This window comes from Zingiber officinale, chromosome 5A (genome assembly GCF_018446385.1).
Source record: "Zingiber officinale cultivar Zhangliang chromosome 5A, Zo_v1.1, whole genome shotgun sequence".
NCBI classification, from domain to species: domain Eukaryota; kingdom Viridiplantae; phylum Streptophyta; class Magnoliopsida; order Zingiberales; family Zingiberaceae; genus Zingiber; species Zingiber officinale.
In genome coordinates this window covers 10,293-36,645 of record NC_055994.1, presented here as the reverse complement: position 1 = coordinate 36,645, position 26,353 = coordinate 10,293, and the positions used below count along the sequence as shown (strand labels likewise).

The 26,353-nt window shown below is 39.9% G+C and overlaps 4 protein-coding genes across 6 annotated transcripts; 3 read left to right on the top strand and 1 right to left on the bottom strand.

The window, feature by feature from the left end:
• The first annotated feature begins 11,158 nt into the window (after positions 1-11,158).
• LOC121979182 (F-box/kelch-repeat protein SKIP30-like) lies at positions 11,159-14,352 on the top strand. Of its 2 annotated transcripts, XM_042531109.1 has the most exons (3): positions 11,159-11,309; positions 11,417-11,581; positions 12,948-14,352. In XM_042531109.1, the coding sequence occupies exon 3, from the start codon at positions 13,010-13,012 to the stop codon at positions 14,051-14,053; it is 1,044 nt and encodes a 347-aa protein (XP_042387043.1). In that variant the 5' UTR covers positions 11,159-11,309; positions 11,417-11,581; positions 12,948-13,009; the 3' UTR covers positions 14,054-14,352. The 2 variants fall into 2 exon arrangements, with proteins under 2 accessions (XP_042387043.1, XP_042387044.1); XM_042531110.1 differs by lacking the exon at positions 11,417-11,581.
• LOC121979181 (probable serine/threonine-protein kinase PBL16) lies at positions 14,108-17,068 on the bottom strand. 2 transcript variants are annotated; one of them, XM_042531108.1, is made up of 6 exons: positions 16,810-17,068; positions 16,337-16,705; positions 16,119-16,254; positions 15,519-15,655; positions 15,121-15,244; positions 14,108-14,969 (listed from the first exon to the last, which is right to left on the bottom strand). In XM_042531108.1, exons 2-6 carry the CDS (start codon positions 16,685-16,687, stop codon positions 14,617-14,619), a joined length of 1,101 nt encoding a protein of 366 aa, XP_042387042.1. In that variant the 5' UTR covers positions 16,688-16,705; positions 16,810-17,068; the 3' UTR covers positions 14,108-14,616. The 2 variants fall into 2 exon arrangements, with proteins under 2 accessions (XP_042387042.1, XP_042387041.1); XM_042531107.1 differs by having other exon boundaries at positions 16,337-16,653; positions 16,810-17,067.
• A 2,425-nt stretch (positions 17,069-19,493) lies between these two features.
• Positions 19,494-22,134, top strand: LOC121982555 (beta-glucosidase BoGH3B-like). Its single transcript, XM_042535703.1, has 9 exons — positions 19,494-19,721; positions 19,795-19,999; positions 20,083-20,173; positions 20,246-20,391; positions 20,466-20,709; positions 20,800-20,904; positions 20,983-21,165; positions 21,247-21,451; positions 21,522-22,134. Exons 1-9 carry the CDS (start codon positions 19,502-19,504, stop codon positions 22,007-22,009), a joined length of 1,887 nt encoding a protein of 628 aa, XP_042391637.1. The 5' UTR covers positions 19,494-19,501; the 3' UTR covers positions 22,010-22,134.
• A 332-nt stretch (positions 22,135-22,466) lies between these two features.
• Positions 22,467-24,285, top strand: LOC121982554 (serine hydroxymethyltransferase, mitochondrial-like). Its single transcript, XM_042535702.1, has 6 exons — positions 22,467-22,653; positions 22,822-22,872; positions 22,963-23,049; positions 23,212-23,333; positions 23,462-23,538; positions 24,089-24,285. The coding sequence occupies exons 1-6, from the start codon at positions 22,576-22,578 to the stop codon at positions 24,268-24,270; spliced, it is 597 nt and encodes a 198-aa protein (XP_042391636.1). The 5' UTR covers positions 22,467-22,575; the 3' UTR covers positions 24,271-24,285.
• The last annotated feature ends 2,068 nt before the right edge of the window (positions 24,286-26,353 follow it).

Below are 26,353 nucleotides of genomic sequence, written 5' to 3'. Positions count from 1 at the left end.
TGTTATATAATTTGGACCATCACAGAACTAATGGACTTCTTGATATTTTGAATGAGTTTTGTTGTTGTGTGATTAGTTTTCATCCCTTCAGCCTCTTGCTCCAAGCCTTGTTCCTTTCGCTTTCATATTTGGTTTTATGACTAGCTGCAAATAGCAAAAAAATCTCGTTGCGGATTTTCCGCAGATGGAAGAGGAATTCTGCATCACAGCCAAAGATTTGGTGAAGAAGTTGAACTCGGCTTTCAGGCATATCATGTGAGATTCTCACTGGTTTTTGCAGCATGTTTTTGCCCCTATTGTCTTGTCTTCAGATAAAGCTACTTCCTCCTCTCTTAATTTTCTTTTTGCATGGTTAAGCTACTGATCATGTTTTTTAGAAGAAGAGAAGAATGGAGTATTCATTTGTCTTCTTTTAATAGTATTTTTGAGGACGTCAATTGAGTTTTCTTAACCTTTCTTATCTTCCCTTCCTTAAAGTCTCTCTCTGGTTCAAATTAAGTCAATGATGTTAGGACCTTCAAAATGATGTTAGGACCTTTGATCATGTTGTGGATCGGTCAGACCGATCCATAGCCCTCTGGACCGATCAGGACATATCCTGATCGGTCTTGGAGGCTTCTGATCGGTCTGTGGATCGATCAGAGATCGGTCCACAGACCGATCCCCTATTGTTCTCTGAATCCCATCTGATCGGTCTACAGACCGATCAGATAACTTACAGTGAGAACTACTGTTTGGTTACTGATCGGTCACCAAACCGATCAGATAACCCACAGAACGCTACTGTTTGGTTACTGATCGATCACCAAACCGATCAGATAACCACAGTATCACTGGATCGGTCTACAGACCGATCCAATACCCATGTGGATTTAGGTTACTGATCGGTCACCAGACCGATCAGATAACCACAGTATCACTGGATCGGTCTGCAGACCGATCCAATACCCATGTGGATTTAGAGCTTCCTGATCTCGCAGGACCAAAAAAACAGTACAACAAGCAGAAAAATGAACTTCAAATCTATTAAGAAGAAACAACACATTGTTTACTAAATCAAGATGAATCACAGATACAACATTCGACCACATAAGATTACAGTGCAAATCACAACAACACAAAACTATTCATATAAATATCAGTCAACTGGTTCTTACAAACAGTTAATTTGTCATATTACAATAACAACATTACTTAACACTAATTAACAAGACCGAACTAATAAAGTAATAAGGTAAACGGCCAAAAGAGTCAGATTTACTATAACTAATATCCAAACCACTGATGGTACATTTGAATTTCTTAGATTATGCTCACGAGAAGCAATGGGTTCACTACCTAACCTTGACTCTATTTTTCCTAACCTTCCACGGCATATTTCACTGTTGTCTTCATCAGAAAAAGTATCGGTTACCACCCACTTTTGCCAGCCATGCTGCCCACATCGATAATACCTCCTTCCGGGATTTTTGCTCGATCTAGAAACACAAACCACTGTTCTTTGTCCGCAATCCCTGCATGGTACATATTCAAATTTTGAATTGTCGATGGAGTTGTAACTTGATGATGCCATGAAATACCAACCTATTAAGCAAACAAGAATTACTTAAGTTCAAATATTTTTTAATGTTCATAGATTGTATGCTAAATAAATAAAAAAATAAATAAATAAGCTCAAAGTTATAATTCAAAGTTGTAAACAATGAGTTACTTGATGTTGAGTACAGATTGGAACTTGATGTTGAATTTGAATTCAGTGCTGCAATCTGAATACAAATTATTTCCAATCATCAGAGTTACTTGATGTTGATGTTCTTATAACTTCAATATCAACATTAAAGGCGAAACCTATATTATGCATAAGCAATTAACAGTTAAACTCAAATCAACAGTATAACTTCAAAGTATTAGAATATGTTACAACAAACAGTTAAACAGTTATTCTTGCGTAGCATTCAATCCTACTTTCATGTGCATGCAACAAACACACAAACACAGAATATACACAGATACATATATAGCAGGCTAATCACTGTTACAACCACATTCCAATATCATATGGTAATCCATAATATATAATAGCACAATATAAAGATGTAAAATGTTTCAAACAATGTCAGTTATATTTTGTTTTTGTAAAGAGTAATTTGTACATGTGCTGTATCATGTAGGGAATTAATCAACAACATTCAACTAAAATTGGCATATGCAGAACTCAAACAATTAAATAGTTAGGAATTCAAGCAAAGACAGTAAAATAGAAAACAAGCTTTCGTTGCCACAAACTGTCAGAACTTTGTAAAATCCATAGTTATAAGACTATGGTTACTTGCATAAAGCTCCAGATGGATTTTATTCTGTAAAAAGGCCTCTATTGCAAGAATTGTTTGCTGGCCCTCAAATCAAAACCACAGTCTTATAATCAGGGACATAACGATGTTTCTCGCGTTTTGATGGAGAGCATCCGTCAGAAGCTAAAGAGCAAGAAGACTGACAATGATACCAGATCCCGGCGGATGATGGCGAGACGAAAGGAAGAAGTGGAAGATGGCGCCGGCGGATCGCAGATGCGAGGACGATGACTTGCGGCTAGGGCAGAGCTTGTGTTTCGCGTGGAAGAAGTGGAAGATGGCGTTTTCCGTCGCCGGCTTCAGTACCCGGCTTGAGGCTAGAGCTCGCTGCATCTCGTCGTTTGGGTGTGAGGTTAGGGCTCCACCTGTTTTGCAGCTACACGTTTCGTCTTGGCGGACTTGGGGAGGAGGGATGCTAGGGCACGCAGAAACACTGCCGATGCTTGCGTTTCGTGTGATTTGAGTTTCGGGCGTGCACGTGCCTTCCGCGTGATACACGTTTTATATGGGTTGTGTGGTCCAAGGGTGGTCCAGGGTTCCCTGGTCCAGAGGATCCGAACTGCAAATCTTAGGACATTTAGGTTTTCTATCTTTGGAATGTGTGCTGCATTAAGTATAGGAAGAGGAAAAAGACACTCGAACCTGCATCCCACATTGACGCAAGTGAACTGGCCAGTTAAACATCAGATGTTGGCTATGATGATCAATCGAGGGAGACACTAAGACCAGAGGATCTAAAGATGAGACAGAGACTATAGCAGGAGAGGATGCTGAAGCTGCTACTCTTACTGCACGAGAAACAAAGAGGCACGACTAGCAAAGAGATCAAAAGGAGGAGGAGAAGAAGGTAAGCGATGGAACATGAAGAATAAATTTTTGCAGGGCCACTGGTAGGAAGAGGATGTCGCGCTGGGTAACATATCATGTAATAATTGTGCACATTAAGGGAGGGAATTACTTTCTATCCGATTTGGGCGGAAGTAAAAATGATGAAAAAATTATTCGTCAATGGATTTATAAATTTATCTATCCATTGAGTAAAAAACAAGAGGAAAATAATTCTTCCTATTTTTTAAATTAAATAAGAGAAGAGAATATAATCGATCCTTTTTGCGAAGTAAACAAAGAAAAATTTTTCACGATAAAATTTTTTCCATGATTTTTATTTCCTTTGCCCAAGTAATCGAATCATATAATCATATTTGTAAGTATGTAAAGTCAACAAAAATTGAAACGGAACTATCTATTATTTGCGGACAAATTTATAGGAATATAATTTGTATATTTATCATTATATTTTGTTAATTAATTTTTTAAAAAAATTATAAAAATATTAATTTTTTCACAGTCTCCAAAAGTAATTTTTTTAGTAATTAGGGTGCAATATAATTAGAAAATAATCTAAATTTAGTAGACAATATAATTAAAACCATCCAACATAAGTTAAATTTAGTAGACAAAATAATTAAAATGTGTTAGTCTCATAATACACTATTGTCCAAATCATTAGAAAATTTATATTTTGCTAAGCAATAATCAGTACTTCATCTCTTGCCTCCCATGTGTACCACAATCCATATGTTTCACTGTTCTTTTTTGTTTGCGTAGAGCTATGGGGAGATCATCATGATCTTCGAAGGTAGCATCATTTTGTTCATCCAACTTATTATCATTTAGTTGTAATTGACTATATCTACCATTATGTGCATTATCATTGGTTATGCCAGAATCAAATGTTCCATGAAAAAAATGAATTTGAGAAATAGGCAATGAACAAACTGTGGAGGTCTAGGTTGCTAATGTAGTATCAGAGTGATTATCATATTCGAAATTATTTGAAGAACCCCCAAGACTAATATTTGAAAAATGAAATTGAGTAGGTTGAGTTCGACCCACCTTGTCTTCCTTGTTGATTTCTTTGTTGTCTATGAATCTTTTGTGTAGGTGGACTTTGGTGGCCAACTTGTTCAAATACATGCAAATATCTAATATCTAATCATTGTTGTCCTCCGGCTTAGTGCATGTAGTGGCTAGGTATGTCTCGAATTTGTGCAAAATATCTAACATGTCTAGCATCACTAACAACCATCAAGTCTAATGATGTGTAGGACAGTTGGCGCATGTCATCCATCTAACAATATATATTAGATGAATTAGTAAGTATCAACATAATAAATGAGAATTAATAGATACTACTAAAAACTTAATATAGGAAAAAATTAGCATATTGTGGATTACTATTTTAATAAATGGTCTAAATTTAGAATTTAGCTAAGTTTATTTATATTCATTCAATATATAATAAATCAATTAAATGAACAAACTTGAACAACTCATTTAAGTAAACGAGTAAGTTTGAACATATGATACGATGAATAGGAAAGGATCCTACAGTAGGGTCCACGAGGTCAATGGCCAGTATAGGTGGCGGTCAAAGTCCAAAGATGAGTAAAAAAGTTGACGAATAACTATCCCAACATGACCTTGCTCTCTCCCGATCGAACCTCACCGATCGAACAGGCTCTCCATGAGTCTCATTCCCGACTCGGGCCGGATTTGCTCAAGGCTCTGCTCCCTACAGCTCTCTCCCGACTGGCTCCTGACAAGCTCTCCATAAGCCTCATTCTCGGCTCTGACCAAACTAACTTGAGGCTCTGCTCTCCACTCTATCCTGATTGGCTCCTGTAGATCATACAGGCTCTCCACGAGCCCCATTCCCAGCTTGGACTAGGCTCGCTCAAGGCTTTGCTCCCCGCTCTCACCCGATTGGCTCCCGTTGATCAGACATGCTCCCCATAAGCCTCATTCCCGGCTTTAACCGGACTTGCTCGGGGCTCTACTCCTGGCTCTCTCCTGATTAGCTCCTGCAAATTGAGAAGACTCTCCATGGGCCCCATTCCAGATCGGACTCGCTCAAAGCTCTACTCCGTTCTCTCCCGATCGAACAGACTTTCCATGGGCTCCACTCTCGGCTTTGATCGGACTCACTCGAAATCTGCTCCCTGCTTTCTCCCAATCATCCTAACTGATCGAACAAGTCATAAAAGAGTCAGCATTGACTTACTAGACCGCCTATAAAATTTGCTCCCTTTGGGGACATTGCTATAGCCCATTTAGGCCACATAAAGGAATGAGCTCTCTAAGAAACTCATCTTCTAGCTAACAACCTAAATGTCCTCTTGGCCCAAGAATCCATTTTCATCATTAATACAACACGTGGGTTTATTAGAAAGTCAGAAAATCATATTAGTGTACAGATACATAATATACTCTCCCCATACCTGAGATATGGCTACTGAATATAGTATAAGTATGGTGATGGGACAGATTCATTGATAGCAGGATAATACATCATTAAATGCAGGGATTGTGAGAGACATTCTGAAAGGAGATCCTTCTCCGCTGGCATAGATACATGCATGTACACATCTACTTTTATTTGTCGTTACTTTCTGTCATTTTTACGCCACCACTATTTTTGACTTAATCGTCGAAATAGCTATGTCAGGCCCCCCTGTAGGATCGTAAAGTAGCTAGAAGAGGGTGAATAACGATCGTCGAAAATTGTGATTAAGAAAAATGTGTTACGCAGCGGAATAAAGAAAAATGGAAAACAATGCTAACACAGATGGTTTTACTTGGTTCAGAGCCTGTGATGACTCCTACTCCAAGGCTCACGATCGTCAATCACTTGCGTTGGCAATCACTATCAGTTCATAAAAGGATTACAATGATTGAGTATAAGAATTGAAAATAACATTTGTTATTGACATACAGAAAGGAAAATGAAGTCTCTTGCTCCTCGAACTTCGAAGTAGCCTTTCAATATCGTCAGAGCCTTTTCGGAGGAATACTTGAATATAAAAGTTGTAGTCAATGTTGTTCTAAAGATGTTGATCGAATGCCTTTATATAGGCCCATTCTGGGCGCCTGAAACCCTTCGAGCGCTTGAACCATTGATAATGTGGTGATCTCTCGTCAAAACTTTATCTGCAAAGTTTATCCACTTCCAGGCGCCTAGACCTCTGACGTGGGTTCGATTAGTCATCACGCTCCAACTCAACTTTGGGATAATTTTTATGGTCCGGGAGCCTAGACCACTTGGGTGCCTGCAGCACCTGCCCGGGTGACACTAGTCTGGGCACTCGGACCACTTTTTGTCTCTTTTCTTCGCTGCAACAAAAAGTTAGTCCAGACAACAGAAAAATATATTTATCCTACAAAATAGAGTTAGCACAATATTAATAAGATAGGAGTAGTAATTAGATTCTGCCCCCTGAGACCAGGATCTAGTCAAGGTCTCAGCTTATGTTTTCCAAATGGACATAAGCTGAACTGACGCCTACAGTTCCCTCAAAGGGGAACAAGTCCTTGATGGTTCTTGTAAAAACCTAAGCCACATGAATTCTAGACAATCAAAATAGGAATTCGAATAGAAAAACCAAGAGCATATGAGCATGTATCTTCATTTCATTGAGAACATGACATAAGAAAGTAAATACTGTAATTACAAAGAATCTGAATGTAGCGGAATTATCATTGTTCTTCGTGTAGAGCTCGTCGATCCAACAATCCTGCAGAAGAAGGAGAAGGAGAAGAAGGTTGGCCTTCCAGAGGAGTTAGGATTGACGACGCCGAAGCCTCTTCGTCAATGGGGAACGAAGAGACGTCTCAAAGATACCCTAATCCTCTGGAGACCACCCATTATATAGTGCACATCTATTATCAACTCATAGATAATCATAGATGTGAGACTATAAGTTCATATATATACTGAACATCTATTATCAGCATATAGATGATAATAGATGCGGGACTAAAGGTTCTACACATACATGGTCTACATCCAATAACTTGACCAAATAAGCATAAGTTAAATCACTTTAAAGGGTTTAAATAGTATTCACATATGTAACTTACAAATAAGCTCACCTAATAGGGATAATTATATCCAACAATCTCCCAGTTTGACTATATGTGAGTTGTATGTGAAATATAAGTAAAACTCTAGTTGATATCAAACTTTATGGGTACAAGATACTCTTGCAAATAATTTGGTACATTAACTTCATTAGTATAGGACTAAAGAGGTCATAGCTACTGTATATGATCATAACAAGACCCAACAGTAATCACAATACCAATGTCATTAATGACATAGATCAAGATGTAGATATGTAGAGTGAAAATTATATGAAATATGATCAGTACATGTCAATTTTCAACTGGTCCTAAGATGACATCAAAAAAGGTCAGATCATATTTGTAAAATACTTTATGCTAAACTACAATAGCAAATCATGATCCACTTTATGATTCCAAAAGGAATTTGTATCATATTTACAAACACTAAATGCTAAACAGTAGTAGTAAATGATGATATCAAAGTCAGAGTGTCAAACAAACATATACATTCCCATTAATGTTTTGATTTTAAGTACGTACAATAATCAAAATAAACTATTTATCTTTATTATCAAATATAGAGTAATAAAATAAATACAGACTCTCACTAGATGAGTTCTTCTTCCATAAGAAGGACTCCCATATCCACAACATGAGCATGACTTTAGGTACCAAGCCTTTAGTCAGTGGATCGACCAACATGGAATCTGTGCTGATGTGCTCTACCATAATCTGACAACTCTGAACTCTTTCTTTAACCGTTAGAAACTTGATGTCGATGTGTTTGTACTTCGACGAACTGCGGTTGTTCTTGGCAGAAAATTCTTCGGCTTTATTATCACAGTAGATCCTCAATGGTCTATTAATGTCATCAACGATCTATAATGTTGTTATAAAGTTCTGCAACCAAATTCCGTGATTGGATGCTTCATAGTATCCTACCAACTCTGCCTCCATAGTAGAAGTGGCTACTAACATCTGCTTGACGCTCTTCCAAGATATAGCCCCTCCAACAAGCATAAAAATATAGTTTGAAGTAGATCTTCTGCTATCCAAGCATCCTTCAAAATCGGAGTCTGAATATCCAATCACCTCCAGATGATCTGATCTCCGATACGTGAGCATATGTCCTTTAGTTCTTTGCAAATACCGCATCACTCTCTTTACCACTTTCCAGTGTGATGATCCTAGGTTACTAACATATCTGTCTAACATCCCCACTATAAATGTTATATCTGGTTGATTACAAACTTGTGCATACATAAGACTTCCCACTGCTAACGCATATGAGAATTGCTCCTGCTCTTTTATTTCAAGTTCAAGCCATGGACACTGTTGCAAGCTAAACTTGTCATCTCTTGACACAGGTGTGTCACTGGATGTACAGTTCTACATACCATACCTTATAAGCACCTTTTCAATATATGCATGTTGTAAAAGTCCAAGAATACCTCTTGAATGATCATGATAGATATGTATGCCTAAAACAAAGGATGCTTCACCAAGATCTTTCATTTCAAAATTACCAGATAAAAATGACTTAGTTTGAAGCAGCAGATCCTTATTATTGCTCGCAAGTAATATATCATCTACATACAAAACAAGTATAACAAACTTGCTCACACTGAACTTGACATATATGTACTGATCAACATGGTTCTCTTTAAATCCAAATGAGGTAACTACTTGATCAAATTTCCGATAACACTAATGGGATGTCCGTTTTAAATCATAAATAGACTTCTTTAATTTACATACTAGGTGCTTTGAATATTTAGACTCAAAGTTCTCTGGTTGCACCATATGCATAAACTCCTTTATGTCTCCATTGAGGAATGCAGTCTTTACGTCCATTTGATGTAGCTCCAAATCATAATGAACTATAAGTGTCATGATTACCCTAAGGGAGTCTTTCGTCGACACAGGTGAGAAAGTCTCCTTATAATCAATGTCTTCTTTCTGAGTGAGCACGTGGGTGCTCACTCGGCCTGCGATCGGCCGACTATATAATGAAAATCATTTATAAGGCTAAATGTTTTTATACTCGGGCAGGTTTTGCCCAGTCAAATATATATGAGCATGTGGGTGCTCGCTCGGCTTGCGATTGGCCGGTAATAGGCCAGAAGTCACACATAAAACTAAATGTCTTTATGCTCGGGCGAGCTTTGCCCGACCGAGCATATATGAGCACGTGAGCACTCGCTCGGCCATCGATCGACCGGTAATATGCTAGAAATCATACATAAGGCTAAATGTCTTTATACTCAGGCGGGCTTTGCCCGGTCGAGCATATATGAGCATGTGGGGGCTCGCTCGGCCTTCGGTAGACCGATAATAGGCTAGAAGTCACACATAAGGCTAAATATCTTTATGCTCGGGCGGGCTTAACCCGGTCGAGCATATATGAGCACATGGGCGTTTGCTCGGCCTATGGTCGGCCGATAGTATGCTAGAAGTCACACATAAGGCTAAATGCCTTTATGCTCGGGCGGCCTTTGCCCGATCGAGCATATATGAGCATGTGAGTGCTCGCTCGGCCTTCGATCGACCTGTAATATGCTAGAAATCATACATAAGGTTAAATGTCTTTATGCTCGGGTGGACTTTGCCCGGTCGAACATATATGAACATGTGAGTGCTCGCTCGCCCTACGGTCGGTCGGTAATAGGCTAGAAGTCACACATAAGGCTAAATGTCTTTATACTCAGGCGGGCTTTGTCCGGCCGAGCATATACGAGCACGTGAGCGCTCGCTCGACCGGTAATATGCTAGAAATCATACATATAAGGCATAAATGTCTTTATGCTCGGGCGGACTTTGCCCGACTGAGCATATATGAGCACGTGGGTGCTCACTCGGTCTTCGGTTGACTAGTAATAGTCTAGAAGTCACACATAAGACTAAATGTCTTTATGCTCGGGCGAGTTTTATCCGGTCGAGCATATATGAGCATGCGAGCGCTCGCTTGGCCTGCGGTCGGCCGGTAGTATGCTAGAAGTCACACATAAGGCTAAAAAGCCCGCCCGAGCATATATGAGTACGTAAGCACTCGCTCGGCCTTCGATCGGACGATAATATGCTAGAAATCATACATAAGGCTAAATGTCTTTATGCTTGGACGGACAATATATGAGCACGTGGGCGCTCTCTCGGCCTTCGATCAGCTGGTAATATGCTAGAAGTCATACATAAGGCTAAATGTCTTTATGCTCGGGCGGACTTTACCCGGTCGAGCATATATAAGCACGTGAGCGCTCGCTCGGCCTTCAATCGACCGGTAATATGTTAGAAATCATACAGAAGGCTAAATGTCTTTATGCTCAGGTAAGTTTTGCCCCGACTAAGCATATATGAGCACGTGACTGCTCACTCGGCCTTCGATCGGTCGGTAATAGGTTAGAAGTCGCACATAAGGCTAAATACATTTATGCTCGAGCGAGTTTCGTCCGATCAAATATATATGAGCATATAGACGCTCGCTCGATCTTCGATCGATTATATACCTTTTTTTACTTTTCTCAACCTAGACGTCTTCTTCACCCGATAAGTTAATCCATCATAACTTAGACGCCTTCTTCACTCGCTTGTTAACATTCTCATGATGTATAAAAATGTTGAATCAAATAATATTAAATTTAGGAGGACAGATCTGTAAGCCAGCATCCGTGGTGTATTCTATGTATGCGGACAGCAGCACAAAATCAAATTCTGTGCGGCTCAATCAAATAAATTTAATATATATTAATTCTTATTGCTAAGAATTTAAAATTGAGTTAACAATAATAGATGAATCAACCCTCCGCTTCGGTAAAGCCATCAATTTTGGCGCATCTTGCTGGCACGAATCTTAACGCATATCAGCCTTCCATTCGCTACGCCCTGGGCTCGTGTGGTTTTGGAGCACCACATCGCCCTTCGCGTTCACGCATATCTGCTTTTCGTTTGGCAGATTGCAAAGCCGCACTTCGTTCGGCCAGCTCCTCCTCCTCCTCCTCCTCCGTTTTCTCAAAATCGAACGCAATCGGAGAGAATCCTCCATTTGATTCGTTCAAGGTACGGCCTTTCTCCTCTTCGATCATTTTTTTTTTCTGTTAGGCGAGGCTTGTGGAAGGACTGTGGGAGTTTTGGGTGCGTGTCTTACCCTTTCCGTGCGATTTTAGGCACTTCATTGCGGAGTTTGAGTGGTTTCTTGATTCTGGTGAGTGTCATCTTGTTCTGATCCTTGTCAATTGACGGGAGACTTGCCGGTTGTGGCGAATTTGCTTTGTTCCACTGGCTTCGAGCATTGGTTTCGGGAACGGCCGGTTGTGGCTGTGAATCTTGAGGTTAGATTAGCTTTTCCTTTTATTTAATTTCACGTCTCCTCTCTGCTCCTCGGTGCGTTGCAGAGTGCAGACGGTTTCTTGATGGATTGTTTTCTTCGCTTTGGTTAGGTTTTCTACTTGAAGGGCGGACCATACTTAGTAAGAGCTTGTAGTTATTAATTTCCCCAATGGATCCCATTAGGAAACGCGTACTGCTCTTTGCCTTTGTAGGTTACCTTCTGCTTGGCGTTGTGCCCCGTGCTGCTCCTATCTTTTTCTATCTCTGTTGGTCATGTCTTTTGAAAAAGCTTTTCACAAAATCTTGTTTTCTGTTCATCTGACACAGGTCTTGAATGGGTCTTAACTTTCATATGCATCATTTCAATAGTATGACAACAATATCTTTGAATCTTTCATGTTTGGAAACCTCAGTCCCTTGGATTTATTCCTGATTTCTTATGTTATTATCCCATTCAGTAACGCCAAGACCTTTTCCCCTTATCAAGTAAGGTTCTGATATATCAGTCTTGGTATGCTGCTAAATGAGTGTTATTTCCTTTTAAGCTATCTATAACAGCCTTCATGGTTGAGTGATTTCTTTTCAATTCAAACGATCATTTAGTTTGATGGTTGTATTGTTAGATCTGAGTGCCTCCTTTTCAATTTTCCACATGCAGCTGCATTGTTCATTGGATTTACATGAATCTAGGCAGTAGTGGCTCAATCACTAAATTCTGCATTTTTAGTCCTTCATCTAATCATTTAGTTAGTAAAATGAATTAGGTGTTTGATATTGTGATTCCAACTTACTTAAATTTTGGTTCCGCTGGTCCCTTTTGCGTAATCTGTAACTATTACATGATTGATATTAAATTTTAGTATTTAATACTAAAATACTAAGTATTATATTCATCCTTTGTTATTATATTTTAGTTCTCTTCTTTGGAAGTGTTTTATTTATGTAGAGGAAGTTTGTTCTCTAAATCAATTCATGCCTCTAATTGTTAACCATAACAATATCTAACATAAACACCATGAGTAAGACATTCTTGCTATAAATGGAAATCATCTCTTCTATTACTGGACATAGTGATATGTAAGCTAATATACCATGGGTTTGTACAAAGGAAATGCAAACCATAAATACAAAATTCTTTGTTGGGGGAGGATAGACAATGATCTATACTTTTCATGTTGCTTGGCTGCTTCTATCTGTTCATCGTGATATTATCAAGTGTACAACTCCAGAGGCCCACTTATTTGCTAGTGATATTGTTATGATTTGTGATGGCAAACCTTTTTCATTCAAGAATTAGTCTAAATCAACATATGTTAACAAGTCTGCTTCTTTTGCATGTTATTTGATATTAATCTCTCTCATTTGTAGGCCTTAGGATTTCACCAACTGTTTTAGGTTATTATGTCAAGACCCCTGAGGAGTTAGTCATCATGTCACCTCTGATTGATGGTCTCCCAGATGAAATTGCTATCCAGTGCCTGGCACGAGTACCATTCTACTTCCATCCTCAATTGCAGCTTGTTTGTCACTCTTGGAGGACTGTACTTCGAAGCCCTCGTATCATTAAGACTCGTTGTGAAGTAGGGGCTTCAGAAGAGTTACTTTGTGCATTAGCATATGACCCTGAGAACATTTGGCAGCTCTATGACCCTCTACTAGACCGTTGGATAACCCTACCAGTTATGCCTTCAGAAATCAGGCACCTTGCCCGCTTTGGTGCTGCATCTGTTGGTGGAAAACTATTTGTTATTGGAGGCGGCAGTGATAGAGTTGATCCATTGACAGGAGATCATGATCGCATTTTTGCGAGTAATGAGGTTTGGTCTTATGACCCACTTCGATTTGAATGGGCACAGCGGTCACCCATGCTTGTACCCCGTGCAATGTTTGCATGTTGTGCTTTGGATGGAAAGATTGTTGTTGCTGGAGGATTCACAAACTGCCGAGAAACAATAACTAAGGCTGAGATTTATGATCCTCAATTGGACAAATGGGAGCCTCTTCCTGATCTCCGACACTCGCATACTTCTGCATGCTCTGGGGTGATCATCGGGGGAAAGATGCATGTGTTGCACAAGGGATTGTCAACAATCCAGATACTGGATTACGGCGGTAAAAAGTGGGATGTTGCGGACTATGGTTGGCTCCAGGGCCCAATGGCTGTGGTTCGTGGGGAGCTATATGTTCTGAGCAATGGCTGCATCTCTAAGCAATACGGGGATAATTTAACTGATAGGGTGGTGTCATATGCATCAGATTTTCAGAGCCGAATTAGTTTTGGGATGATTGGCGTGGGAGATGAGATATTCATAATTGGAGGAGTAATCGGGCCTGGTCCAAGGAATCAATTCATTAAGCAGCTATCAGATGCTGATGCGCTGAATGTTAGGGTTGAGAAGCCAGCATGGCGCAGAGTATCACCGATGACCCATTGCTGTGGCAGCATTCTAGGGTCTGCAGTGCTTAGAATCTAGTTTTCGATTGCCGGATAGCAAAGGACAAGAAGACTAGAATCTCGCTCGTTCCTGTTTGTATTGTGATTGCGGGGCTCCTTTGTCCTTTTTTTTTGTTTTTTGTACTGCCCTATTGCTAGCATCATCTGGCAATGTTGTAATGCAATGGTCTGTGTTTCCATTCCCCATTGAAAATCATCTTTTTATGTGTCACTGTAGCTTGAGTGGCTGAAAGCAAGGGTGTGCTTGGAAGCCAGTAAAAGAGATGGTATTGACTATTTTTCAGTCGTTATGGATAATAATAATACCAATTTGTAGGAGGAGAATGATTAGTTGACAACGATTAGCTTCTCTCTCTGAGGCACTACAGTATGAGTTTATCAAATTATGCAAGTTAATAAGCTTGCATATCAGTCTTTTATCAAATTATGCAATGGGATGGTATTGTCTATGCGTATCAGACTTCTCTGAGGCACTGCTTCAACAATTTCATATTAATCTCTCAATTCACAGCTGATGGATGTGCAGTTACCCATCGCGAAAAGAATTGAAGAGCATTGGAAGAAGAAAATGTAGTGTCAAAATCATATGTAACTAAACTGATACACTACTCCTGTAACTGATAACTCAGCCTCTATCAGAAGCGGCTCCAAGGAGTCGACGATATCTCTCATAAGAGGCCTTGCCTTTGGATTTCGGTTAAGGCAGTGGTGAGCCAGCATTGCTGTCTTTTGCACGGCCTTCTCGGGGTAGTCTCCCCCCAATCTTTGGTCTACAATTTCGAGAACCTTCTTCTTTTGAGTGAGCAATGGGGCAGCCCAATCAGTGAGTGTTTGTTTGCGGGTGGGGCGTGACTTGTCCAGTGATTTCCGTCCGGTGAGGAGCTCAAGGAGAACAACTCCGAAGCTATAAACATCACTCATGGCTGTCAAATGCCCTGAGTTGAGTAGTAAACAATTGTCATGTTAGACTAAATGAATTTTCTATACATGATCAATAGAGATATAGAGTGTTCACTAGGATTGTTTGTATATTTCACAACTTCAGAGTTGCATAACTAAAAGTTCAAAATGTTTAGCTATGTGTACCTGTCATGATATACTCCGGAGCCGCGTACCCGTAAGTTCCTATAATGCGGGTAGAAACATGAGATTTATCCCCAACTGGTCCATCTTTTGCAAGTCCGAAATCAGAAAGTTTTGCATTGTAATCCTATAAACAGAAAGAAAAGCTAATAATTAAGAACTAGTGTCAAACAGCAAGTTAAGGTACTTGATAATTCTTTCAAGAGAACTACAAACGGTTAACAGATTGGTCTAATTGTCCTTGACCAATTTCAACAAGTTTTATGAGATCAGTGTCGATTTCTATACTAACTTTCAGCTACATTGTTGAGACATTGTTAGCTAATTTAGTCTTGTTCTTAACCAATTTCAACAGATTTTACAAGATCAATGTAAAGATACACACAGTTCAGTGCACCAACCTGGTCTAGCAAAATGTTGGATGTTTTGAAATCCCGAAAGATGACTGGTTTTTCAGCTTCGTGGAGAAAAGCAAGCCCTTTGGCAGCCCCAAGTGCAATCTTCATCCTGATAGACCACGGAAGGGGGAGCAACACAACTGCACGGCGAAACAATTTTTCGTCAACTAATTATTTTCTCTTAAATATAATTTACAGAAGCAAGAAATGAGAAACATATGCCACTTAGAAATAATAAGAGCCATTAGAAAATAAAGATTCCAGCTGTATCATAGAAAAATACATGGCCTTATAAGACAAATAGCTTGGTGGGGTTATAGAAGACCTGTTTCTTGATACATATGTGCCAAATAGCTTGGTGGGGTTATAGAAGACCTGTTTCTTGATACATATGTGCCAAAGAATTCATTGATGGAACAAGTGGCAACAAGAGAATCAAGAACATTGACTATACTCATCAAACATCAAAACAAAGACATTGTATCTACTGATAACAAGCCAAGAAGGTTAGGCAAAAAGCATTCATCTTGTGCTAAATCATTATATTTGTTTAATGAAACAAAAGAATCTAAAACAAGTTGGTGAAGTTGTCTGGATGATTACTTGAGAAGAGATTGGATTCAACACTTCCGCGAGGCATGAACTCGTATATCAGGACTCGGTGCTCGTCCTCGCAGCAGTAACCAATCAACTTGACCAAGTTAGGGTGAGAAAGCTGCCCAAGAAATATAACCTCAGCCTGAAAAAACAGCAGCAATTGTCACATACAAAGGAAACACTGAGCAGCTGTTCTGAGCCAATTGAGATAGGATGTAGTGTACCAGCCACTCTCTGTGGCCCTGTGAACTATTATTATCAGCATCATGGACCTTCACTGCAACTTGAAGAGGTTGAAGCCCCTCTCTGAGATCTTGATTGATGAATCCCTTGTAAACGCTTCCAAATCCGCCTTCGCCTAATATATAGTCCAGCCGAAAGTTTCCTGTGATGATCTTGAGTTCATCAAAAGTGAACGCTATGAGATGGTTTGTTGCAGTATCCCCTCTCAAGTCCTCGACTTCCTCAGGGTTGGAAGGCAATTTTTGGCTTCCTTCCTTTTCCTCTTTTTTAACTGAAGGATCGGAATTCTTCTGAGAATCTAAAATGGAAAAGAGAAGATTGGGGGATGGCATTCAAGAATCACTGTAGAGCTAAAAGAGAAACATTGAAGAAACAAGGCCATTTAAAGGATTCTTCAGAAATCAATAAATCAATAGGAGGAGGAAAAGAGATGATTGATTATAAAGAAACTGACCTGCTTTGGCATTTGAGGATATTTTGTGGCCGAAAGAACTTCCTCTGAACCAGCAATTACCCATCAATGATCAAATCGTCAGTGATATGGCTCGATCACAGCCCACCCACCCTGTGCTACTCTTGAAGATAGAGTACGGGTGGGAGGGGAGGAGGAGAGGACAAGCTAATGGATGCATGGAAGGAGACCCATCAACATCTTTATGTATTTCTCCATGCTTTTCTTCTCTATGTTAGAAGGCAAAGGATAAGGATTTATCGAATGTAAATGATCCCGTTTAAAAATAGTGAGAGATGTACTATCGATGGGTTGCTGTTGGTGTGTGGACCAGGTCGCTATGACCAAGAGAATGAGGAGGTAAACTGTCTTCTAAGGGTTGATTAAGTGTGAATGGAGAAAAAGAGGAAGAGAAGAAGTTTCATTGTGAATAGAACTTTAGTCTCATATTGAGAGTTTCAAGATATTTTTGTTGATTTATATTGATTCATGTATATTAAGGATGTGAACAAATGCATAGGGAGAGGCTCTCTTTCACGCGTGAGTGTGCAGGGGGGTGCAAATCCAGGGCCCGGATTGCACTGAACCAAATTGACTCGGGTGCGAGCGCGACCTGCACACACGAATGCCAGACCGGTCGGGACAAAAATTTACCCAAGCGGAACAACCAATTCCCTTCCTCTGTTGCGCATCGGTCGGGGCATAAGGAGGCTGCGACCACAAGCAAAAGGTTACGTAGATAACACAGTGAAGCAAGCAGAAGCTCTCCACCTTATTATCCTCCTCTATCGCACAATTCCTGCTCGACAGAGCGCTCGTGATAACGTTCGGGTACCACTTAGTTCGCCGTGACCACCAGTGTTTGGTGAAGTTGCCCCTATTCAATAAAAAAAAGTCAAGAACAGGGATCCGATAGTGCTGAAAAGTCTTCCATTAATGGTTCTTGCAATACTGCTAGAAGACAAGAAGATAAAAAGCCTTCCATTCCGACGTTCAAATCAGTCTCCAATATTAAAAATAAAGAAGATAAATAGTACAGGAGAATAATAAAATATGAGTGTATGTAGTAATGAGTATCCAGCATATCTTAACCTGCGGGGGCGGAACTTTTTTATAACACGAAGGAGTGATATGTCACATCGATAGTGGTCAGAGGAGATGGTGCACTTCGAATAAAATATCAAGTCTTAGTAATAGGGGTGTAAATGAGTCAAACCGCTCGTGAGCTATTCGAAGCTCATGAATCAACTTTTAAATAAAAAATAATAATAGTTTTGATATTGAATTTATAAATTTTACATTCTACTTATGAAAAACATAGACAAATATATTAAATTTATTTATTATAATAAAATTAAAATTTTTAATAAGAATATTATAATTTTTTTAAAATATATAATTTAGTTTTTAATGAATATTTAAATTTATAATTTATATTTATTAAGCTCGTTTATGCTCGATAAAAGCTCGAATAAGCTCGTGAGTCATAAATATGTTCGTTAAATAAGTCTCGAGCTCTGCTCGATTATAAACGAGTCAAACTCAAACATCCAAGAGTTCGGCTCGACTCGGCTCGATTACATCCCTACTTAGTAAGGAGGGTGTCCCATCACTATATCAAGACATATCTTGCACTATGGAGATCTTGTGAGGATCACGCTATACACAAACTACTTCATGTGTTTGGATACCCACATGTTCTGACAACTCATGTATTCTGACAACCTATAAGGAGTCCACGTGTTGTTCTGAATATTTGGACTTGGGAAAAGCATCGGGTTGAAATGGAGGTGAGCCGAAGCGTTCGAACGACAGAGCCGGTCGGGCATAAATTGGATATTCGATCGAGGAGCTAAGCGCCTAGGTCGGTATAGGACCAATCGAAGATTGGCAGGTTAGCTGACCTAAGAATACTAACAAATCGGCTCGGCTTAGCTCGACCCGGAAGATTGACGGGCGGGTCAACTTGGCCAGGAAGACTGTCAACCCTAGCAAGTCAGCTTTCACCGAGAAGATTGATGGGTCGGCTCAATCAAATAGAGATGGTCCCATTGACCCCTTAATTCTAACCTAGCTCAGTATCTAATTGATTTTGGTTGCATTCGTTACCGCTTTCCATACTCACCGTAGAAATATCATATTTCGCAGGGAGGATGGGAAAAAAAACTGAATTCAATTATGAACCGGAAGCATGAAAGTGACATCTCTGGATTCCCATCAGTATCAATAGGCACTGGAAAGAATGAGTTAGGTGGTCTTAGACATTTGCTTGATGTGGTTGACTCTACGTCGACGTAATTCCCCAATAAGTTGATTCATTTCATAATCACGCGCGGCCAACAAAGAGGATCGAGAGAGAGTGTTTTTTTTTTTTTTTTTTTAGCATGGCAAAAAGTCCCTTTTCAGATATTCCTGCACCATACGGAATTTAACGCAATAACGTGGAACTTCAATTTAATGCCTTCGCTGTTTCATATTCAATAACTTTGTTTTTATTTCATAAAAATATAAAGAAAAAAATAATTCAAAGATAATCTTCAGATTTCCAGGTACATATCATCATCGCGGATTTCCAGGAAGAATTTTTCTTAATTTTGCTGGCAATTCCCTATAAATCTTGCTGCCCGAGCCTTCTTTTGCATTTCGCATTCTGTTTCTGATGCTTGATCGTGTGTGTAGATCGAACATGGAATCGATGCTACGGAAACTGCTGCTTCTGTTAACGATATCAATCTGCTGGGCGACAGCAGCAGCAGCAGCAGAAGGGTACGTGAAATACAGGGATCCAACGCAGCCACTGGGCGCTCGAATCAAGGACTTGCTCCGCCGCATGACTCTCGCTGAAAAGATCGGCCAGATGTCCCAGATCGACAGGCAAGTCGCAACCCCCGAAGTCATCCAGAATAACTTCATCGGTATTTATCGATCTCTCCTCCCCCGACGGCGACTCGTTCGACATCATCCGACTAATTTACTAACTTTGTTCAGGAAGCGTCCTGACCGGAGGCAACAGCGTGCCACAGCCCCACGCTTCTGCCTGGGAATGGGCAGCGATGGTGAACGACATGCAGAAGGCTGCTCTCTCCACCCGTTTAGGCATCCCGATCATCTACGGCATCGACGCTGTTCATGGGCACAACAATGTCTACGGATCCACCCTTTTCCCCCACAATGTTGGGCTCGGTGCCACTCGGTGCGATCCATCGATCCATCTTCCAGTCACTGAAGATCAAACTGAAACTGAAATTGAAACTGAACTTTACTGAAAATTTTCAGGGATCCGGAACTGGTGAAGAGAATCGGCGCTGCTACTGCTCTGGAAGTTAGAGCCACAGGGATTCCCTATGTCTTCGGGCCATGCATTGCGGTAAGACTACTCATAACCGATCGAATGCAATCCAAAAGATACATAGAAGGTTGAACTGTTTCAGTTAATCAGGTCTGCAGAGATCCAAGATGGGGCCGCTGCTACGAGAGCTACAGCGAAGATCCAAAGCTTGTTCAGCAAATGACTGAGATCGTCTCTGGCTTGCAAGGAGATATCCCTCCGAATTCTCGCAAAGGAGTCCCCTTTGTTGCTGGAAAGTAAGACACAGTAAATCGAATCTAGACGATGACGACATATCTGACAACAGTTTCGATTGAATTTCCTGCTGCAGGAGGAATGTCGCTGCCTGTGCAAAGCACTACGTCGGTGACGGCGGCACACGCGACGGGATCAATGAAAACGACACCATCATCAGCCGTCACGGACTGCTCAGCATCCACATGCCTCCTTACGACAACGCCATCATCAAGGGCGTCTCCACTGTCATGGTCTCCTACTCGAGCTGGAACGGGGTGAAGATGCATGCGAATCGCTATCTGATCACTGAATTCCTCAAGCACACGCTCCGTTTCAGGGTCTGTTCGGCTTCCACTTCTTCCAACGCGAAGAAGAATCATAGCTTATTTGAATTGGTGACTGAACATATTACGATTGTTGTTAAACAGGGATTTGTGATCTCAGATTTTCAAGGTATTGATAAAATAACCACGCCACCAGATGCTAATTACACATATTCTGTAGAAGCTGGGATCCAAGCAGGCATTGATATGGTCTCTGTCTTGCTTTCTCTTGACTGATCGTAACATTTCCCTTGATCTCACAACTAATTCATGCATGTTGTTTTGCAGGTGATGATCGCACTTGATTACCAAGATTTCATTAGTAACCTGACCTACTTGGTGGAGAAGAATGTGATCCCAGTGAGCAGAATTGATGATGCTGTGAAAAGAATTCTGAGAGTCAAGCTCACTGTAGGACTCTTTGAGAACCCTTTTTCAGACCCTAGTCTGGCTGATCAGCTTGGAAGCAAGGTTGCCATCCCCTCATCTTTGATTTCACAATTCGCGAAAAAAATTGTTTCGAATCATAATATTCTTCTTCTTCTTCGGTAGGAACACCGCGAATTGGCTAGGGAAGCTGTAAGGAAATCACTTGTGCTGTTGAAGAATGGCAAGGCTGGCAATGAGCCATTGCTCCCACTTCCTAAGAAGGCTAGCAAGATCCTTGTCGCCGGAAGCCATGCCGATAACTTGGGTTACCAGTGTGGAGGGTGGACTCTTACTGGGCAAGGCCTAAGCGGCAACAATATTACAATTGGTAACTAAATCATTCAAAAACAAAACTGTATACCATTGAACATAACTTTTGGCTACACAATTGAACACAGGTACCCCTATTCTCAATGCGATCCAGTCAACCGTCGATCCAAGTACTCAGATCATCTATTCCGAGAGCCCTGATCCTGAATTTGTGAAGAATGGCGCGTTTGAGTACGCGATCGTTGCGATAGGAGAGTATCCATATGCAGAAACATATGGGGACAATCTGAATCTGACTATTCCAGCTCCCGGAGTCAGTGTGATTCAGAATGTGTGCAGCAGTGTCAAATGTGTTGTGCTCCTGATCTCAGGAAGGCCATTGGTGATCGAACCATATGTGGAACAAATTGATGCACTTGTCGCGGCCTGGCTGCCCGGCACAGAAGGCCAAGGTGTGGCAGATGTGCTCTTCGGTGACTATGGTTTCTCCGGCAAGCTTCCAAGGACATGGTTCAAGTCTGTGGACCAGCTGCCTATGAATGTTGGTGACCAACACTATGATCCCCTCTTCCCCTATGGGTTCGGCCTTACGACCGAACCAGCTAAAGCGAAGTAGTGAGATTTACACGGAATATTGATACAATAAAAGCTCCAAGTTCATTGGAATATTGATTCAATGCTCTAGTTGGTTTCGATGTTGTGGAATTCTAAATATTCGTGGCTTAGACGAACACGGTTAAAACTCAGTAAATTGTATTCATGGAGTTCTTGGTGAACTTGTAAATAAGTTTGAAAAGATCTTAAAAAAGCACAAACGAGTATAGAATGCATTAAACAATTAAATAAATTTAAAAATATAAAATTTTTAAATAATTAAATTAAATCAAATTAAAATTTTAATTATATGATTTATTAATTTCTCAATTTTTTTTACATTTTATATGATTTATTAATTATTTATAATTATAATAATTCACGATCTCCGTTTTTTTTCCCTACCAACTCGATTTTCTGGCATCGATCCGGATTCAGATCCACCGCTTCTTTTCAATTTTTCAAGCCCTTCGATCACCCACTCCCTTGGGCTTTATCAGCATCGCCGTCACTTCCCATCGTTTGCCCCGCTAACGCTCCTTTTTCTCGCTCCACGGAAGATCGACGGAAGGACGAAGCGATGTGACGATGGCATCGGCGCTCCGACAACTCTCCGTGGCCATCGTTAACCGCCAGCCCCTCCCGGGCTTCTTCCTCCGCTGCATAGTATGCCCTTTTTCTAATCCATCCATCCAGCATTTCCTGATTAAGAAATCGTATCGTTGCTTTTAGTCCATTGAATGTTTTGGTTCTTCACATAAAAAGATCGGATCGTTTGGCATCATTCTGTTAACTTCCTTTCTATTTCGTGATGCGTGCTTATGTGTACTGTAGTCCTCCTTGCCGAGCGAGGCCGCCTACGAGCAGGAGAAATCTGGCGTTACGGTTTGTCCTTCGTGTTTGTCCTGTGAGGGTTGATGGTTTCGAGAGTATTGCAGTGTTTGTTGATACTCGGGTTCTTGGATTCTACTGCAGTGGACGAAGCAGCTGAATGCTCCGCTGGAGATCATCGATCCGGAGATCGCTGATATAAATGAGCTTGAGAGGGCAAGGCAGTGGAAAGTACTATCCTTTCTTCCTTATTCCTCAGTAGTCTCTGATAATGCAGAATTTTCCATACGAATGATTCATGTGATTTTTTGAGATTTGATTTTTGTGCAATGCATTTTCTGTGATATATTAGTTTTAAATTTTAATGACTAATAACTTGAAATGTGATGGAAGGACCTTGAACTCATACCCTCAGAGAATTTCACATCGGTGTCAGTCATGCAAGCAGTAGGGTCGGTCATGACGAACAAATACAGTGAGGGATATCCTGGTGCACGATACTATGGCGGCAATGAGTAAGATATATTTGCTCTCTTCTCAGGGTTAGGCTACTGCTTGCAGTTCCTCTGCCATGAAATAGCTATATTTGATTCTCCTTGCAGTTTTGTCTGATGTGCTTCAACGTTTCATACTTTGGTTCCAGGTACATTGGCATGGCTGAATCATTGTGTCAGAAACGTGCCCTGGAAGCTTTTGGTTTAGATCCTATAAAATGGGGAGGTTTAAATCACATTATTTTTATTTATCAAGATTCTTCCTGATTCTAGTAGTAACTAGGATTTCCATGACTAATTTTCAAAGATACTTCTTCACTTTTGATTTTCATTTCTACAATCATAGAATTAGTTTCTTGCTACTTGTTTTGTATGCAATTCTTCTAGCAACTCTTCTGGATAAATCTTGAGCTTTGCAAAAGCTAAGTTTTTAAATGTAATGTCAAGGGGGATTTCTTTAATTATTACCCATTCAACTATTAAAACCTGTTGGCATATCACAATGTCATATTTTTGGTTCAAGTTTCCTATTTTTCAGGATTTTTTTGTTCCTGGAGTCAAGTAAACTAGACAGATCACCAAGTAACATGAAATCATAATATTTAATTTGAAATGTTTTTGCTTTTATTCCTGCAACTTGCATTTTTTCTTATTTGAAAAGCTAAAAAATATTGCCCCTATGAGAACATTTCTGACAAAAGATTAAATGAGCAACTTTGCAGCAAAAGATTAAAAGTTATCCAATTCATTTAATCTTTTTCTTATTGCTTTTACAGTGAATGTGCAATCATTGTCTGGTTCACCTGCTAACTTCCAAGCTTACACTGCACTTCTGAAGCCACATGAGAGAATAATGGCTCTTGACCTTCCTCATGGTGGACATCTTTCTCATGGATACCAGGTCACCGATGAATTTCATTTCCTATTCAAAAAATCTGATAATTTATGTGTTTTTTAGGCAATTGATTTGACTTATTTGACATTTTATATTTAATTATTTCTTTTTCATCCAAGAGTTTTAGCGACTTTGTTTATTAATCAACCATGATTTTTTTTGTGGTTGATATCTTGTTTACTACTAATATGGAAGCCAGAGTTTCATTGACTCTCAGATAAACCTCAATGAATTTTCCTGTCATATGGATCACCTCATCCACTTTATGTTCATTAATTTGGGTTTAGAGGCTTTATACATATCTGTCGACCCCACCTGGTGAGAAAATGCTTGGTTGTTGTTGTAGAGACTTTATACATATCTATCTCCATCGGTGATAAACATTTTCCAACAACACTGATCTCCCATTTTAGACTTTAGTATCAGTGTTTTTTACGCTTTAAAAATAAATTTAAGAAAGTGTATCTTGTAACTTGGATCACCAAAATAACACTTACTATAAGGTATTCCATGTTATTTTTCGAAATGTCTTATTCCTTAGTAGTTGAGCCATGTTCTTTTTTGTATATATCTATCTATCTATTTAATTTTTGAAAAATGATTTGAGTGAATGGAATTCAACCAATTTCTCCCTTAGCTGATATAATCCATGAGACTTGTGCCCTAACCAATCACCTTGCACGCCTTTAAATTCTGAATGAAAACTGCAGTGTCATTTAATCAACTTAGGTATGTAAAATAAGAGGATAGATGTAGAGTAAGCAAAAGAGGAACATTCCCAAAGCTCTTAAACCATAAGTCAGACTCATTGACTATTGTCATATTGGTGGCTTAAGCGCAGAGAAAAAAGAGAAATTACCAGAAATGTGCTCAGATAGGCTTTAATCTAGAATCCAAGGGGATAAACCAAATGTACAAGGTAAGAAAATAACAAAATTGTGCTAAAATATTTTTAAATGTAGAATTATAGAGGATAATCCAGGTGTATAAGATAAACAAATAGTAGATGTACATCGATAAATGTTGTGATAGTATTAATCTAACTTCACAATGGACACCCTTTCGTTGGTGATATTTACATGTATGTCCTTAATTGACAAAGCAGTCCCTAACACCATGTTCTAATCATACTATTTTCTTGATTACTTAAACTGGATTATAAAACTGAAAACAATAGTTGATCTGTTGGACTAGTAGTCTAATCAATATATCTTAGGTATGTTAGTTAAGTAGCCTACTTTTGGGAGGATAGAGTGAACAAAAGTTCACCCGTTATCAGAAGGAAAGAAGTGTAGCTGTTAGACAATGCTCTTACAGAAACACTGAAACAGAAAGCATAAAACAATAATCAAGACAAATCAGCACTTCAGTTGTTACACAGTTCAGCACTTCATCTAGTCCTAAAATAATAAAGGCAGTTTAGCTAATAGGGCGAGTTTGCAGTGTGCTTAATCTTTGAAGGGCTGGCTCGCAAGAGGCATGTGATATGGGCTCGAAAGAAGTGTAGCTGTTAGACAATGCTCTTACAGAAACACTGAAACAGAAAGCATAAAACAATAATCAAGACAAATCAGCACTTCAGTTGTTACACAGTTCGGCACTTCATCTAGTCCTAAAATAATAAAGGCAGTTTAGCTAATAGGACGAGTTTGCAGTGTGCTTAATCTTTGAAGGGCTGGCTCGCAAGAGGCATGTGATATGGGCTCTTGGAAGGTGAGACCATTAACGGGAATACATGATTATACTTATATCGATAATCTGGATGAGGGACCTGGACATCATGGGATTAATTATAAGATTTGTACACTAGGGAGCAAAGCGGTATAAGAGTGGCTAAATCCTCGAACCCTAGACTGTTAATGTTGTAACATATATTACATGAATCTTGTTAAGAAGAAATTGAATTATGCCTCATCTTAATTTCTCGAGAATCGTTCAAATTCTCCTCATTAATGTGGAGCACGCTCAGCAATGTCCCGTAATCATGTTTTCTGCCTCGTCATTAATGTCACCTTGTGTCGCCCCCACACGCATGCGTGATGTGATAGACAGCTGTTTGGGTTTGATGTGACCGCGGTCTTTTTGAATTTAACGGTCGCGATGAACTCCCATTTCCCAAAGCCCTTGATGAAACAGCTCAGAGCGG

Coding starts and splice junctions, on each gene's coding strand:
- LOC121979182 (XM_042531110.1), top strand. CDS start 13,010: ATGTCACCTCTGATTGATGGTCTCCCAGATGAAATTGCTATCCAGTGC.
- LOC121979181 (XM_042531107.1), bottom strand. CDS start 16,873: ATGGGTAATTGCTGGTTCAGAGGAAGTTCTTTCGGCCACAAAATATCC. Junction 15,656..16,118: donor TGAATCCAATCTCTTCTCAA/GTAATCATCCAG, acceptor TTCGCCGTGCAG/TTGTGTTGCTCCCCCTTCCG. Junction 14,970..15,120: donor TCCGGAGTATATCATGACAG/GTACACATAGCT, acceptor TACTCAACTCAG/GGCATTTGACAGCCATGAGT.
- LOC121982555 (XM_042535703.1), top strand. CDS start 19,502: ATGCTACGGAAACTGCTGCTTCTGTTAACGATATCAATCTGCTGGGCG. Junction 20,000..20,082: donor GTTGGGCTCGGTGCCACTCG/GTGCGATCCATC, acceptor GAAAATTTTCAG/GGATCCGGAACTGGTGAAGA. Junction 20,174..20,245: donor TCTTCGGGCCATGCATTGCG/GTAAGACTACTC, acceptor TCAGTTAATCAG/GTCTGCAGAGATCCAAGATG.
- LOC121982554 (XM_042535702.1), top strand. CDS start 22,576: ATGGCATCGGCGCTCCGACAACTCTCCGTGGCCATCGTTAACCGCCAG. Junction 23,334..23,461: donor CGATACTATGGCGGCAATGA/GTAAGATATATT, acceptor CTTTGGTTCCAG/GTACATTGGCATGGCTGAAT. Junction 23,539..24,088: donor AGATCCTATAAAATGGGGAG/GTTTAAATCACA, acceptor TTGCTTTTACAG/TGAATGTGCAATCATTGTCT.